We start from the raw sequence: 18,076 nt of genomic DNA, 5'->3' as shown, positions 1-18,076 counted from the left end.
AATTGTTACAATACAAATCCTTTGGTATGAATATTGTTAGAAAGTATGTTTTTTTAGACTAGTGGGTTGGTTCACGCAATACGATGAGTGTCGCCGAGGTTTTTTGGATAGCACGCTCTAACCCGCTATGTTTTATATACTCATGACATTTGGGTATTATTATTATTATTATTATTATTATTATTATTATTATTATTATTATTATTATTATTTAAATGTTTACTAATTCTATACTTAAGTATCTAAATAGGATAATTAATTTAAATATAATTTTGTTATAAAAATATAAATTGTACATATAAATTTAAATCCTAATTTAAAGTAGGACAAGAATTATTAGAAAACTTTACTAGAAAACTTCAAAAAACCTAGTTTTAAACAAGATTTTTCTTATTTTTATTTTTTCATTCTTTTTATATGTTACTGTTATTCATGTAAATTATAAAGAAAATAGAAAAGTTTGAATTTGGTTTTATTATTCATTAGTTTTATTTTCAAGTTAACTTTGAATAAAAGACTAGAAAAGGGCCTTGTGACTAAAACGTAATGCCTATCCACTATTTCTCCCTCGCCATTTCACTTCACCTAAAATCTTTCAATGGAATCATTAAAACCACACATCATAATCGATCTTCAAAATCATATCTGTTAGATTTGAGAGTGTGTGTTTGTGTGTGTTTTTTATAAAAACTGTTTAACAATTCAATTGATCATTAATACAAGTTAATAATAAACACATCAATCAAAGTTGTAACTGGATTTGTAAGGAATGATTTCTCATTACTGAATTTAGCAATACATCATGGTACAAGAGCACTCACCCTGACCAAGTGAACTCTCTATCTTGCTTTAGTCTTTCTGTTTTTGGATTGTGAAATCTGAGATATTTAGTTGTAGGAGTTAATTATTACATCAGTGGTACCGTTTATTTATAAAAGGAAAGAATTGCTGGTCACATCATCATGAAAGCGACCCTAAACAACCCTAACAAAGTGTAATTGCCAGTAGTTTGCAAAACTACTAGATAGAAAGTAAAACAATTGAAAATCATAAACTATAGGAAATATACATGAAATTGCTAAGAATCCAAACTACCGGAGGAATCCAGTACTTTTGGTTTCCAGTAATTCTGTCTTCGGTAGTTGACTTGTTGACCAACACTTGTCTTTAGCTTTGACTTGTTGACCAACACTTTCACACGTCAGGATCATATGTCGGATTGTGACTACAAAATCTTCATAACCCATTTTAGTCTGTTTTGTCTGATAACTTAAACAATGGAGTTAACGCGACTGTGTCCTGGGTACCCTCGGCTCATTTAAATTGCTAATGGCCACAACTAGGCACAGGGTGTAGGCATACACCTGACAGATGCTAATGCTATTATAAAATGTTTTTCTTACCCATATTGGGGATACCCCTTTGTGGGTTAAAGTGGCGTGTCGGTTAATCATGTTATTCGGTTTCTGCATCGGACCCCATATGTATTGATAGGCATGTAAAATTGTATACAAAATCATTTTGAATTGTCCCAGGTTATTTATGAAAATACATGTTCCTTGTGCACTTAAAAAAATTTGAAACATTTTTAAAATGAGTCGGTTATTTGTATTTACCTGTGTAAACTGACGTATCTTCAAAAGACTAAGTGACAGGTTGCAAGGTTACGAAATAGGCTGGGAGCGCCGGTAAATGCTTTAAGAGGAATTTGCAACTCCTTTACATTAGAATCCTATAGTCTGTTATTTCATTTTTGTACATTTTCGATCCGCCTGTGGATCTTTTATTACAAGATGTCTGTATTATTAATTTGAACACTCGGACAATTATGCTTGTAATAATATTTTAAATCCAAGACTTCCGCTGTGCAATTTGTGTATTTGGTATCAATCTCGTCACGTACTCCCCAATCGGGCCCACCGGGCGATGTTGATATATCAGGGTGTGACACGTCAGCCTATAACTTAGGGTGAGCAGAAAACCGAAATAACCAAACCGTAACAAAAACCGAACCGAACCGAAATAACTGAACTGAAACAAAAACCGGCTGTTCGGTTTTTAGATTTTTAATAACCGAAAATTTTGGTTCGTTTTTGGATAACCATTTTCAATAACCGAAAAAATCGAACGGAACCAATAAGTTACAATCCATATATTTTTAAGTTTAAGTTGTTTAAATGTTTAACAAAATGCTAGTAGAAATAATTAACTTTTTCTTTGAATGTTAAGTGTTTATAATAAAAACATTACATGTTTATTTATAATTGAAGTGATCTATTTATTACCTACAAAAAATAACAAAATTTTATATAAAAATTAAATTATCTTCAAATTATTATAAAAGAAAATGTCTTAATAAAAACTTTAGAGAAACATAAAATAAATTAGAAGATTAGGTTTATGTAAACAATATTAATTAAAGAAGTTAACTATAATAACTTAAATGTAAACATATAATAAAGATTTTTATATTTTAAATTATAATTTATATTTTTCTGAATCTTACATAATTGTGTTCCAAAAACCGAAATAACCGAAAAACCGCACCGAACCGACATAAAAACAAAAAAACCAAAACCGAATGGTTTTAAAAAGCCAAAAACTGACATTTAGGTTTCAGTTTTGATTTTACCCAAAAACCAAACTGAACCGAACCGTGCACACCCCTACTATAACTTGATAATCCAGCTCTTTTGAACTTCTTCTTCCAGATGTTTGGTGGTTGTTTGTTGAAGCTTTGGGGGGTCCAGTACTTGGTGACAACAAAATCTTATTCTTGAGGCTAAGGAAGATGGTTCCTTTGGGTTTTGGCTTTCATCATCAACAATCTCCCCCTAGATCTGTTGGTGCCAAAATCACACTTATTTGCATGTCTTTTATTCTTTATTGATGTCAAACAGCCTTTCTCTGATCATGCCTTTGATGCCTAAGTCCCTGTTGATAACTTAGTTCATGTTGATAACTTTTATGGCATCTAGGCTTAATCCTTGAACACCATACCCATATAATTGGGTGTACAGAGCCATATTCTCTGTAAATTAACACATCATTTGAGTCTTTCATTGCTTTCCATCTCACCATCCTTGGGTTAGAGAGGATTAGAGGCAAGTCTCGGACTTTAGAGGGTGGAGGTGATTCTGGCCTTGCAGACACTGTTACCCTTTGGTGTGCCTGATGCAGCTTTCTGTCACACTCTAACTGATGGTGGAAACATCGGAGTGAGACAAAACGAGATCGTTCAAGATTTCATTACATGCTAATTGTGACAATAATTTAAGTAAACAATGTTTCATTTCATACTAAACCGAAGTACATTGTCTTGAAATAGAAAACAACATTTTGCAACTTGAACATAAAAAAAAAAAGAAATACATAACATAAAAAAATAGTGCATTTCTAATCCACCCTAGGTAGATTCGCGTGCATCAAGCTAATTTCCTGCAACATATATTAAATTATTCGTTAACACAAATAGGTCGGTGAGCATACAAGTTTGGTTTTACATAGCATAAAATTTAAAAGGTTCTCAAATCTAACATGTCAATTCGTATACTAAGTTAAATTTCATACTAGCATGCACAACCTAAGTGTCAACCCAAAGATTCCATGAGCGTAATCTTGTCAACAAGTGAACAAGACCATTCTGATTGAATGCTTAACATAGACCACGAAAATGGGCGGTGTGCTACTCCTATAGCGCTATACCTGTTAAGGTAGGCTAACAAAGTTAATGACAAGTAGTTGCATGAATGAATATCTAGCATGGATGGCCTAAGCATAACAAATAGCATGTCTGGTGGATTGAGTGATTTCATAAGTTTGATTGTGTGCATAAGTGAGTTTGTTTATTTTATACATGTTACACCCCAAAATGTGATTAAAGCGTAAAATGGGTTTCGAGTCACGGTTTGCAAAGCTTCCACAAACATGAATTGATGAGACTTGAAGATTTGTACACCAAAGTTACCCTACAATGGGGAAAACGAAGATGTGTGAGTTCGTGGAATTGATGTTGGATTTGGGTTGGGTATTTTAGTTAATAGAAAGTATGTATATAAGAAAATTACATATTGTCTAGACACTCAATTAGACACCAAGCTTTAGTGTGTTTTCATGTGTACCAAGTCACCCATTAGAATCCAATTTGAGGAATGAAGAACATAGATGATATTTACCATAACTCATAACATTCAATCATGATTTGGTTAATGTTATGGTTCGGTTTGTATAATAAATGTATATGTATTTAGTTAGTAATCCAATGTTAGGTTAGTCAAACATGGTCATGTAAAGGTAGGATTCAAATCCCTCAACCTTGTGGATTCACCAAAACACAAATCATCTCAAGGATGATTTAGATGGTCATGAATGAATAATAAGAACAAAACGAAATCCTCTAATTCACCAAGATAACCAAGTGAGTAAAACTAGACGAGTGCATTTCAGACATGGATAATGCTTGAAGACTTGGTGTAGTTTGCTCACTTTGTTTACTTGAAAGTTGTTTGGTGACTTAGATGGTGTGAAAGTAAGCTAATTAACTAAGTAATCTAGTGAGGTAGGTGGAATCCAAGTTGTGGAAATGATGTTCCAATGCTCAGACCTTTACCATAACTCAAGTCTTTCAACATTGAAAGTTAGAGACATGGTTTGGTTTCTCTCATCTTAGTGTTTACTTAGGATCTTTATATACAAAGGAAAGGAGGTGTTTGAACCTCATACTTTCTAGAAAAAAAAAACCTTAACTCAAGCCTTTCAGCATGTATATTAGTGGAGGACAAGGTTTCGTATAAGTTCATACAAGAAAAACAAGTAAAAGTTGAAGTATGTTTGAAATTTAACAAAACAGAAAACAATCCTACTTTAGGCCTCAACAATGGTGATGTACCGCCTTTGTTTATCATGGTAAACATTGGGTAATATCCCTAGAGGTTATCCAAGTAATTATAGAGCAAGAAACAAGAAGAAACTATGGAGAAAAAGGTTCAAAACTCATTGTTTTGAACCTTGGTACAATCTGCCCACTAAAAGAATTCTTGAAATATTTAGAGAACTTTGAGAGGATTTTGAGGTGGTAAAGGATTAGGAGTTGGAGGAAGGTTGGTTTTATAGTCGGGGATTAGGGTTTAGGTTTAAATAAGGTTGGAAGATGATTGGAGGTAAAAAGAGGTGCATGGGGGTCCAATCCTTGAGCAAGAAGCAATTCTGCCCGCCCAAGTGCCTTGCGGACGTAAAGGGATGCATTGCGGTCTGTACGCCCCTTAAATTTTGTTTTTGTCCTTGTTGCTTGATCACTAGTCCATTTATGCAATGCCTTTATTGTGTTATGCATTTTTAGAGCATTTTAGGGTAAGTATAAGTATGTGTATAACATGAATGTGTATGAATAATATTTCAAACATAAAATAACAAAAAGTGTAGTTCGGTTTTTCATATAAAACGTGTATTTGTGATTGTGTAAGTATGAATTAAACATGTATGAATAAGATGTAATTTCCTTTATGATCAAAGTCTCAAGCTTACAAGGATTGAAATGACATACGAATATAAGCTTTCTAAAAATAGAAAGTACGAAAATACGAGCTATTACAGTCTCCCCTACTTTAGGAAATTTCGTCCCGAAATTTATTCAAGAGGAATACTCGGGAAAAGATGCGGGTATTTGGTCTTCGTATCGCTTTCGAGTTCTCAAGTGAATTAAACACCACACTTTCCTTCCCAACGGACCTTGATGATAGGAATATGACTTCGCCTAAGTTGCTTCGTTCCATGATCCATGATTTTGACCGGCTTTTTGATAAAGTTCATGGACTCATCGATGCGTATGTCATCGAGTGGAATGCGAAGTCCTTTATCGGCTAAACACTTCTGAGATTGGAGACATGGAGCGTTGGATGAACGTTGCTGAGTTCTTGAGGAAAGTCAAGTCGATAAGCTACTTTGCAAATTCTCCCAAGAATCTTGAAAGGACCTACAAATAGGGGTGTTCAGAAAAAATTGTAACCAAATAAAAGCCGTAACCGTAACCGAATAAACCGATCCGAACAATGAATTCAGTTTTTGGTTTGGTTTCTAACCGAAACCGAATTGTGAATATGGTTTTTGGTTCTGGATCTACATTCTTTAATTTGGTTTATTCAGTTTAACTGGATAACCGAATAAACCGTTAATTTAAAGTTATTATTAAATAAAAATAATAATGTTTAATAAACGATATACAATTTATTAGCCCAAAATAATAAGTCTAACATCTTAGTATATGTATCCCCATGATTTGAAGATTATTTATATTTTGTGCCAATAGACTTGTTGACTATTTATAGTTTCTATGATCTATGTTTTGAAGTTTTAACTTTGTGGTTGTGTGTACGACTATGTTATGGATATGTTTGTTTTATTTTGCTAGATCTTTTATTTATATATTGTTAGGTTTAAACTCGTTGCTGATTTGATGTTCGGAAGTTAGAACACAAACATAAATATAAATGAGGAAAAAAGTACTTAGGTACAATTTGGTTTATTTGGTTTCTAATCAAAACCAAACCGAATTGAATTTGGTTTGGTTTGGTTCGGTTTGCATATTCCTAATTTGGTTTGGTTCGGTTCGGTTTTTGGTTTTGGGTATAAAATTTAAAAACCGAATAAACCGAACCGAATAAACCAAATAAACCATAAACCGAACCGATGAACACCCCTACCTACAAAACGAGGGGCGAGTTTGCCCTTCTTACCAAAATGGATGACTCCTTTCCAAGGGGATACCTTGAGGAGCACGCGATCGTCAATATTGAATTCCAAGGGCTTGCATCGCTTATTGGCGTAACTCTTTTGCCGGCTCCTTGCTTTGAGGAGATTGTCGCGAATTTGTAGAATCTTTTCCGTCGTCACTTCCTGTGACTTGTGCCTCGCCGATCTCGTGCCAACAAATAGTCGAACAACATTTTCGACCATACAATACTTCAAATAGAGACATTTAGATACTTGAATAATAACTGCTGTTGTACGAGAATTCAACCAAAGGTAAATGTACGTCCCAATTGCGACCAAAGTTGATTACGCAAGATCGAAGCATATCTTTAAGTGTTTGGATAGTACGTTCGGTTTGACCACCTAATTGAGGATGAAAAGTCGTACTAAGATTGAGTTGAGTACCCATTGCAGTTTAAAACGTTTGCCAAAGGCGGGAAGTGAAATGACCATCGTGATTCGAGATGATGTCGACGGGGATACCGTGTCGGCAAATGATTTCTTTGGTGTAGATACGAGCTAATTTCTCAACTCGATAATCTTCCCAAAAAGGGATGAACTGCACGGATTTGTTCAATCGACCGATGATCACCCAAATGCTATAGTGACTGGATGATGTTCGAGGAAGTTTGGTTATGAAATCCATTGCAATACTTTTCCATTTCCACATCGGAATTTTAGGTTGTTCGAGTAAACCAGAAGGGCGTTAGTGTTCGGCTTTCACCTTGGAACACGTGAGGCATTTAGATATGAATTGAGCAATGTCTTTCTTCATTCCAGACCACCAATAAGAACGTCGAAGGTCTTGATACATCTTGTCCGCACCGGGTTGAATGAAATACTGGGATTTGTGTGATTCGTTCATTAAAAGATCATGAAGGTTATCGCGGAGGGGAACCCAAATGTGATCAAAATAGTAAAGGTGTTAGACCCTTGTTAGGTTTATGGATTAGAGGCTAAGTGGATTAGGGGATAGTGGAGTGGGCTTTTTAGGAAATGGGTTTAGGGTTTAGGGAGCATCCTCCCTAAACACTTTCTATAAATAGTAAATTGTGATTAGGTCATTACTGTTGGTGATAGTAAGCAAATCTTGTATTTGACAATTCTCTTTTGTATGCAAGATATTATCATCAATCAAGAATCTTTCTACTTCATCTCCTTTCTTTGAATCGTTGCTTGTTTGTGTGATTCCGCCACCAAACAAGCTTGTGTGATATCATTGTGATCTCGTTTCGGGACTTACAAAAGGATACTGTTAGATCTAGACTCGAGTTGCCTTTCGGCACCACATTGCATGCCGTTAAACTCATGATTTTCAATGATGGTTAACTTTTGCGCTTTGCAAATACGGGATTGGATATCGATTTAGATTTGTAAACAACGAATGCTTTGGAGGTTGACATGACCTTTTCGACTAAGAGCATCGTCCACGACATTTGCTTTACCGGGATGGTAGCGAATCTCGCAATTGTAGTCGTTTAACAACTCGGCCCATCATCGTTGGCACATGTTAAGTTCCTTTTGGTTGAAGATATGTTGGAGGCTTTTGTGTTTGGTGATGATTACATATTTTGTACATAAAGGTAGTGTGTCCGTATCTTGAGAGCAAAAATAACCGCACCAAGCTTGAGATCATGAGTGGTGTAGTTCTTTTTGTGGATCTATGATTTAGGGCTTGTGTTACTGCAGTCTCAGTAGAGTTAAACACTTCAAATGATTGTGTCAACTCATAGTAACTAGATTCATTACATGGATAGAAAACTGGATTTTCTTGAAAGTTTTCTAGATTCATCCTTTTGTTTTTCTCATAAGCAATGACCATATAGAAATCCCATGTGTTGTGATTTGTTCTTTCACAAACAATGCAAAACAATGTGCCTTTAAGCCTTTTTGAGTAAGATTTTGATTTGTCTTTAGAGCCTTGTTTGGGGCAAGTAGTTTGAGATGAAAATTCTTGAGGAATAGCAGTTAGAGCTATTTTCCCTTTAGAGGTCACAAAGTTTGTTGGTTTGAAAATCTTATCAACACATGTTTCATCAGACCATTTGTGTCATGTTGGTCATTGAAATTTTGTGAGGAACAGGAATTTGCACTTGAATAACATTTGGATCTATCAAGAGTGATTTCCATTCCCATTGGGGTTTGTTATAACAACCTCCTTTCCATTGGAATTTTTGGATACAAACTCAGTCTCATCCTTAATTTGAGTTTGAGGAATGTAATCATTGGGTCCTTTTGTGTGATGGTACCCAACACCAAATTTTACATTACTCTGTGTTTGTTGGTTTAAGAGAATCTCAAAGCCTTAACATGATTCTACCCATTTCTAGCAATTTACTTGGGTAGATTCAAGCTCTTTTTGACACATTTGATACTTTGTGAGTAGTGACCCTAATATGTAGTGTGAATTATCGCTTCATGTTTTGGTTTAAGATCACTTGATATTTTTCTCTGAGAGCTTCTTCACGAGAGCTTATGGTTTGACTCAAGATTTTTTCTGAACTTTCAGAGTTTTCTCTTGATACTTCAGGACATATCAACATTCCGAGTGAGATCATCAGTCATTTATTCGGCTTGTGATTCAGTGTAATAACTAGTAGTTTTAGGTGAAACTTCATTGGTGCTCTGATCTGAAGCCTCACTTATGATCTCAAATGCCACTAGTCAAGGATTTTGTTTCCTTGATCCATAACAATCATACTAAGAGGGTGTTTGGGGTTGAGTTTTGAAAATAGATTATGCGTTTTGAATAATCAGAATCAGATAATTAACTGTAACAAAACGTGATGTTGAAAGATAGTGTTTGTATTTGATTATGTTGCTTGATATCACAATAATCAGATAATCAACTATTTGAGTGTTTGGAAAATATATATTTAAAAAAAGAAACAAGTGAAAATCCTTTTCTAACGCAAATAATCAATTTTTGGAAAACTGCGTTTTGTTGCAGTAAGGGGGAGCTGCTTTTGGAAAACTGCGTTTTGTAACTTTCTAAACACAAATAATCATTTTTTTAATTTTTTACTGAAACACTCAAAACTGATTATTTACGATTTCAAAACTCAATAATCTAAAAATCTCTTTCAAAACCCAATCCCAAACACCCTCTAAAGTGCTTATCATTCAAATCCTCAGGCAAACTGCTCTAGTCTACAAAGCTTTGAGTGACAAAGCGTTGTTCAGTAGTTTCTTGTGCAGGACATCCAGTAGTTTCCTAAACTACTGGTGCATGAGTCTGAGATTGAACATGTGACTAGGAGGGTGTTTGGACAGGTGCTTGTGGTATATTGGCATGAGCAATTTGGTACGGTGGTGGCACATTAACATTTGGATATGGCATTTGAGCTAGTCCATGGACAAAGTGAGTAGTGGACTATGTGTTTGGATAGTGATGTGTATTTTGAAAACTTAAGTGTGGTGCAATAGTTAAATTAGATTGATTCATTTGACTAGGGTAAGTTACATAGGAAGATGGGTTATGTGTAGGACTTTTACATTATCTAGAAAAGTGTCTTAGCTTGTGACATTTTTAACACTCAACTCTAGATTTATCTTTTAAAAATTTACCCTTACCATCTAGACCAGGAAATCTCCTACCCGTTTTGTTATAAATTTGTTAGACTTGATACTTAGTAGGGCAAGCTAGTCCAGAAGATCATATTCCTCTTGATCATTTGGGTCCATAGGTTGCAGATCAGTCAACATAAGAGCAAGGTTCTGGTTTCCAACAAATGATGAGTTAATTTGGGAATTAAATCTAGAAGTTATGTCAACAAAATGATTATAATTTTGATCACTCATATCGTTTGCTGATGATGATCCATCATAACTCATCAAAGCTGTATTACCATAGGAGTAATCATCAGCCAATTTCCCAGATGACAACAACTTTTGTTTTTGATCAAGCTCTCTCTCACAAGTGAGTAGTTTACCATGAAGTTGTGTCAGCGTCATTTCCTTGATTCCAACTTAATTTCTCAAAACAATAGCTATTATATTCCACTTATCCGAGGAGATCTCAAAAATCTATGACTCAGAGCATCATTAGTATAGGTTTGATTAGCAAGATTTAGCTCATTGATCAAGTAGTTATACCTTTCAAACTGTTGAGTTAGAGATTCTCCCTTGACATGAGTGAATGTCTCATACTGTTCATTCAATATTTCCCTGTTGTTCTCCTGTACCTCCAAACTGTTTATTCAACGCATCCCATAATTCCTTGGCATTCTCACAGTGGAGCAATCCAACATAGATTTCATTAGGTAAGGTCACGGACAATTTCCCGAATGCCTTAGCATCTAGCTCTAATTTTTGGAAATTCTGCTAGGAATAGTCTACAAGTTTCTTTGGATCATGTGTTTGGTTTTTCAGTACTCGGTACAGAGGGATTAAATGGACCATAACCACAAACCTCCAGCAACCGATGTTTTGCTGAGATAAGTGGTGCCACATCTTCATTGCAGGATTTTAAATTCATGGCGAAGAGCATCAGAGGCTTGTTTGCCGATTTGGTATTATGTGGATCATGAGTGATTGACATCTTCTCTGAATTCTATTGAGTTTTTTTCTCAAAAAATAGAGTGTCGGAATAGTCTTGGTGTTCTTATCATCTAATTCTTCTCATGTCCTGATCTCTTCAATCAGAGTAAGAATTTGAGCTCTTATTTGTCTTCTGAATCAACAGTTAAGTCAATTCAGAGATCCATGGCTCTAATACCAATTATTGGATCTGAGAGTGTGTGTGATTGTGTGTGTTTTGATAAAAACTGTTTAACAATTCAATTGATCATTAATACATGTTAATAATAAACACATCAACATCAATCAAACCAGTAACTGGATTTATAAGGACGATTGTCTAATGATTTCTCATTACTCAATTTAGTACCACATTCTAGTACAAGAACACTCACCCTCACTAGGTGAACTCTCTCTCTTACTTTAGTCTTTCTCACTAGATTGTGAAATCTAATATATTCAGATGTAAAGCTGTAAGAGTTAACTATTACATCAATGGTACTGTCTATTTATAATAGGAGAGAACTGATGGTGACGTCGCCATGAAAGCAACAATAAACAACCTTAACAATGTGTAACTGCCAACAGTTTGCAAACCTACTGGACAGAAAGCTAAAACAACTGAAAGTCATAAACTATTGGAAATACAAAAGGAACTACTGGGAAACCAAACTACTAGAAGAATCCAATACTTTTAATTTCTAGTACTTCTGTCTTCAGCTTTTGACTTGTTGACAAGCACTTGTCTTTAGTTTTGACTTGTTGACTAGCACTTCACACGTCAACTTTTTAACTTGATAATCTAGCTCTTTTGAACCCAAAGTTCTTCTTCCAGCTATTTGATGGTTGTTTGTTGAAAGCTTTTAAAGGGGAAAACCAGTACTTGATGACACCAAAAATCTGACTCTTGAGGCTAAGGAAAATGGTTCATTTGAGTTTTAGCTTTCATGTATCTCATTCATTAAGTTTCGCTAGAATTACTCTTTCCTTTAACTCTAAAATTCACTTAAGCTCTAAAGTATTTAATAACTATTAACTTCTTTAACGACTATAACTTTGTTAATTTAAATAAACAGTTTTTCTTCAAATTTGACATGAATGAGTGTTTTACCTATGTTACTTAAGTTATTTAGTTAAGAAAAGTTTAATAATAATGTGATTTTAAATTAAAGTTTCAAATAAATAATATTGTATTAAACTAATGCAATCTTTAAAGTTACAAAACGTAAATAGTTGTATTAGCATCTCGCCTAACGATGAGAGCGTAAAACCGTGAAACAAACTAATGTCAAGATGTATTTGTGAATCTGTACTTTGAGTACTAACTTGATAAATAAATAAAAAACAATGTAACCTAGATACAAAAGCAGTCAAAAATCCTTACACTAATCCACATTACAAATAAGGCTTTAAGAAAGATTTTACAATATGGGTATTGTTGATGCAACAAACACGGGACCAAGGATGGTAGCTTAGCTGGTCAGGCAAAAGGGCTGAAGGGTTCAGTTTTGCCTAACGCAGGTCGCGGGGTCCCTCCACGTTTGCAAAACGTGGAAGGAGGTTCACTAGTATGATTGAGATATTTGCTTTGAAGTTCTTTCTTCGAGACTAGCTCGAATTCAGAAAAGAAAGCAAATGAGATGAATCTGATGAAGAGTTATTTGGAGGTGACAAAGAACTCTTGAATGACAAGAGATTAAGGAATCTCTGCTTTTCGGAATGTCCAGGAAGTGTCTTCGAGCTGTCTTCTTATAGTGGAAGACACCTCTCGAAATGGTATGGACTATACTAGTGGAACCTGTTTGCTTATGGAGGGTTTCCCCTTTTGGGGTTCAAGGCTTTGGACCCCTGGTTAATAGGGTGTGCCTGTACAGACCTGCTCTGACTTTGTGAGTTGGTGAGCGTGAGTTGGTGAGATGAGTTGGTGGACATGACTAGTTACTGTTCCTCGATTCACTCATTATGCAGCTTTTCATTCGATGAACCTTTCAACCTTTTAAGCTCTTTGCATATTAGTGATTTTATTTGTCTTTGGGCTACCCCCGTCGTCAGCCCCCCAAGTCAGAGGTTTTTGGGGTATTATGCTCAAAGACTTCTGACTTTTATGCATATGTTTTTAAAGGGCTTCAAGGGTTCGTTGTTTGGAGGCTTGAAGGGTTTGAGGCGGTTACTTTTTGAATTTTGAATTTTAATCGATTTGACAGTTGATTTGACATGTGTCAGGCGGCGGATTGGCAGAAATTACTTATTTACCTTTAATGCCCCTACTTTACTCTCTTATTTGTTTTAACTATTGTAAAGTTTCTTCACTTTCTTTGCAATCATTCACCGTTTTCCTCTTCTCAGGTTAGTTTCTTCTCCATTTTCACTTTTACTTTTTCCGATCATGGGTGCCCTTAAGGATTTAGCGAGGTCATTTTCTCGATTGACACAAGAGGAGGTAGACCTGTTTTGTCTTGAACATGGTATTGATAAACAGTTTAATCCAACCGCCCCTGCTTGCGATGCTTCCATTGACAAACCGATTCCTGGTTTTATTGCTTTGTATTGTCGGCATTTTGAGTGGTCTAATCTTCGTTACCCTTTTTCGTTTTTTGTTCTAAATGTGCTTGAGTATTATCGAGTGTCTTTTGGGCAAGTACATCCGAAAGGAATGGCTAGGGTTTTGCACTTTGAAGTGCTGTGTCGTGCTTTAGGTTATGATCCTTCATTGTTGCTCTTTCGGAGGTTCTTCCGGTTAGCCAAAAATGGTGATTGGTTTACTTTTGAGAACACAAAGGTTGAAACTTGTCTCGTTTCCTCCATGGTTACGACCCTTGGATCATGGAAGAATACGTTTTTCTGGGTTTCTGAATCCATCATTCCTTTCAAAATGGTGTGGAGGCATCCGGATGCTGTTCTCAACGATCCGGAGCCTTCCGAGTCTGAATTAAATGATGCCTTTCTTTCAGCCATTCGGGGGTGCCCTTCCAGGGTTCGTCCTTTTCCCGAACATTTGTTAGTGCTTTTAGGGGTTAGTAATATTTGGGCAAAAGTTGATCGGGATCCGGTGTTGATGAGAAATGGCCTTGGTATGCATTTTCTCCCCTATGCCTTTTCGTCTTACTTTGTTTGTGACTTATTTTCTTTATTTGTTTTTTGGCAGTTATGTCTGCTTTGGACTTCATCAAGAGTGACGATACGTCCGATGTGGTTTTTGAAGATGCTCCGACTGTTCCGGGTGAAAATGTTGTTGTGAGGACCTCTGAGCAGAGGTTTGAGGGCTCGGGTTATGTCAGTGTTGAAAATGTGAAGGGTTTCACCAAGTCCAATGTTCCCAAGCCTTCAACTCGCCGGTTATCTCGTCGTTTACTGAAAGCTACTCCTCAATCCACTTCCACTGAGCCAGTGGATTTGAGTGATGACATCGAGGTTTCTGAGGGTCAGGCTGAGGCAGAGGTTGAAAAGGAGAAGGAATTAGTTGTGCGTGGTAAGAAGGTTCGAGGGAAGAAGGGTGTTGCTACCCCTGTTCAAGAATCGTCGAGCAGGGACGTTGAAGGGTTGAACCCTGAGGGCACTTATGTGCCTACTTGGTTGGTTAAGAATGATGACTCTTTTAAGGATGCTGCTGTTTGCGAGGATGCTCTTAGTCATCTTGCTCCTCCCTCCGTTCGTGAAACTATTGCTGAGATGGATGATGACACTATGTTATCTCGCATGGTTTTAACTACTTGCAACCTTGCAGCCATGCTTCCCCAAGGGATTACACGCTTTCGCCAAAGGATGCGGGAGTATGAAGATTTTTCTAAAAAGAAAGACAAAATGAAATTTTCCCTTGCATCGATGAAGAAGGAAGTGGCTGGGTTTGCAGAGAAGGAGGCAGCTTGGAAGAAGGAGACTGAGGATCTGAAGAAGATGCATGCCATTGAGATGGGTGACTTGAAGAAGAGCTTTGAAGCTAATTTGCTCAAGTTAAAGGCTGATCGAGAGGCCTTGTCTGTCCAACAGAAGGCTTTTCGTGAAGAAAAGGAGGGGTTGAAGGCTTCTGTTGGTCAGGTGACTGCGGATAATCAGTGGTTGATCGAGCATGGGTTTCAGCAGGTTGTGACTTATCTTTTGCACTCTAAGGAATTTAACTCTGCCCTTGGTGATGTTTACACAAAGCTGCTGAACCTAGGGAAGCATCAGGGCCTTACTGCTGGCTATAAACTTCATGAATCTGGGCAACCTTTGGAGAAGTCACCCATGTTTCGCCCCGAGGCTTCTGATGTTTTCAAAGCTTCTGTTGAGCGGATGGAGAGGCTAACCTACCCTTACATTCATGAGGTATCTTCCTGTTTTGGCAAGCCTTTGTCTGTTTTACAGGGATTGAAGCCTGAAGGGTTAAATGAGAAGGTTTGTGCTGAGGTTTTGGGCTCTTTATCAAGGAAGAGGTCCTACTCTGGGGACAGTGATGATACCCTTTCGAGTCTGCCTGAAACCTCGAAAGATGCTGGTTTGGAAACCTCTGCAGTTGCTGGTGAAGGAGGTGTGAAGGCGAAGAAGACAAAGAAAGCTAAGAAGTCTAAGGGTGAAGGTTCCAAGCCCTCTGATAACTGACATTTATTCGTAGCTTTCTTAGCAAACACTTTAATGTTTTGTAATATTTTAAACAATGTTTAGGTTTTGGGAACCCTTAAGGTTCCTATGGTTAGTTAGGCCTTTATGGCCGTTGAACAATAGTTTTATCTGCAAGTCACTAGGGCTTGCTTTGACTATCTAATGAAGGTCTTTTATGGCCTTTCTGACTATGACATGATGGTTTGGTGTTTTTTGTTTATTTTACTTGCTTGGTTTGTTTTGTGGGGTTTCAACCCTTCAAGCTTTTTTGTATGATTGCTGCCGGGTTGAAGCCTTTAACCTTTCAAGCTAAGTATCCGTTGGTTGAACGCTGGGTAGCTTCTGATTTGGTTTGTATGTTTGGTTGATGGGCTTGTTTATTTTTATTTTCTTGCCTTGTCTTTGTTTACTTTGTCTTTATGTTTTTTACACTTTAAAGGGTTCAGTGCTGCAGTCACTTTGCCTTAGTGTTTATCATCAAGACGTAGTATCTATCCTTTTCTTTTATTTCGTTGTGATTTGTTTGATTTCGTAAGTCTGTTTATTGGGTACATTTTTTAGACTTAAGGAACGATTGGTGTAGGCTGTTCAAACCTGTCTATGAGACACTATTATTTTTCTTTGATAAGTCTCATGGAGTTGTATTGATTTAGGAACTCACCCCTTATATAGGTCCATTCAACCCTTGAACCTATTGAGCGATATGGCCTGGGAGCTCATCCCCTTACATGGCCCTTGCCATGGAGTTTTTTGCTAGGTTCTCAACCTGATATTAGGATAGAAAGACAAGTTTGATAAAGTAACTTCATTCATTCAAGCAACATTTGCTTTTACAAAAGGTTTTTGTTCTGCTATAAACCAAACTTTCTAAACATAAAACCTTCTAAGGGTTTTTCCGTTCCAGTGCCTTGGAAGCCTTTTGCCTTCTGAATCTGCCAGCTTATAGGATCCGCCCTTGTGTGCTTCGAGGATGGTGTAAGGACCTTCCCATTTTGGGCCTAGTTTCCCTTGGTTTTCCTTTTTGCTGGCTTCGTTGTTTCTGAGGACTAGGTCTCCTGGCTTGAATCTTTCGTTCTTGACCTTTTTGTTGTAATAGGCCTCCATCCTTTGTTTGTACTTGGCTTCTTGTATTGCTGCTTGATCCCGGGCTTCTTCTAGGAGTTGCAAGTTCAACATGGTCTCTTGTGTGTTTACATTGGGATCCATGTTGACAACTCGTTGGGTTACAACTCCTATTTCAGCTGGGATTACGGCTTCGGATCCGAATACCAAGCTATAAGGTGTCTTTTTGTGACTTGTTTTTTCCGTCGTTCTGATTGCCCATAAAACGCTAGGCAATTCTTCCAGCCAATTACTTTCATATCTCCCCAATCTTGTCTTGATGCCCTCTACAATACTTCTGTTGGTTCTTTCAACCTGGCCATTTGATTGCGGGTAGGCCACTGAGCTGAAGATTTGGTTGATCCTGTACTCCTTGCACCAAAGGCTGAAGGGTTTCTCGGCGAATTGTTTCCCATTATCAGTGACAATTACCCCCGGTAACCCATAGCGACATATGATATTCTCCCAAACAAAGTCTATGACTTGTTTTCCTGTGATTTTGGCAAGGGGTTTAACCTCTGGCCATTTGCTGAAGTAGTCGATTGCTACCAATAGGAATTTTACTCCCCCTTTGCTTGGAGGGAATGGACCGACAATGTCCATTCCCCATTTATGGAATGGCCATGCTGAGGTTATGGGGACCAAGTCGTGTTTGGGACTTTTTGGTATTGGTGAGTGGATTTGGCAGGCATCGCATTTCTTTAGTTGCTCAGCGGTGTCACGATGCATTGAAGGCCAGAAATATCCCAAATTCATGAGCTTTGCAACCACCGATCTAGCTCCAAAATGAGCTCCACATATTCCTTCATGCACTTCTTTGACCAAATATTTGCTTTGTTCAGGGCCCACACACCTTAGTAATGGTGCAAGGTATCCTTTTTTATAGAGGATTTCTCCTTGCAACACATATTGTCTTGCTTTGATCTTTACCCTTTCAGCTTCCATTTGGTCGTTGGGTAGTTCATTGTTTTGAAGGAACTTCTTTATGGGAGTCATCCAATTTGGACCTTCCTCGGTGACCACATCTTGTACTTCCAATTCATCAATTGAGCGAGCCTTCAACACTTCAACCAACACCTTTTTTGTGAGGTGGGCGAATGTGAGGGACGCTAATTTGCTTAAGGCATCTGCC

At 37.1% G+C, this 18,076-nt stretch overlaps 1 protein-coding gene across 1 annotated transcript; it reads left to right on the top strand.

The window, feature by feature from the left end:
- Positions 1-13,371: 13,371 nt before the first annotated feature.
- Positions 13,372-15,843, top strand: LOC118485758. Its single transcript, XM_035982194.1, has 3 exons — positions 13,372-14,336; positions 14,411-14,913; positions 15,094-15,843. The coding sequence occupies exons 1-3, from the start codon at positions 13,652-13,654 to the stop codon at positions 15,841-15,843; spliced, it is 1,938 nt and encodes a 645-aa protein (XP_035838087.1). The 5' UTR covers positions 13,372-13,651.
- The last annotated feature ends 2,233 nt before the right edge of the window (positions 15,844-18,076 follow it).

This window comes from Helianthus annuus, chromosome 13 (assembly GCF_002127325.2).
Source record: "Helianthus annuus cultivar XRQ/B chromosome 13, HanXRQr2.0-SUNRISE, whole genome shotgun sequence".
In the NCBI taxonomy this organism is placed as follows: Eukaryota; Viridiplantae; Streptophyta; class Magnoliopsida; order Asterales; family Asteraceae; genus Helianthus; species Helianthus annuus.
This window is presented reverse-complemented; position numbering and strand designations above follow the sequence as displayed.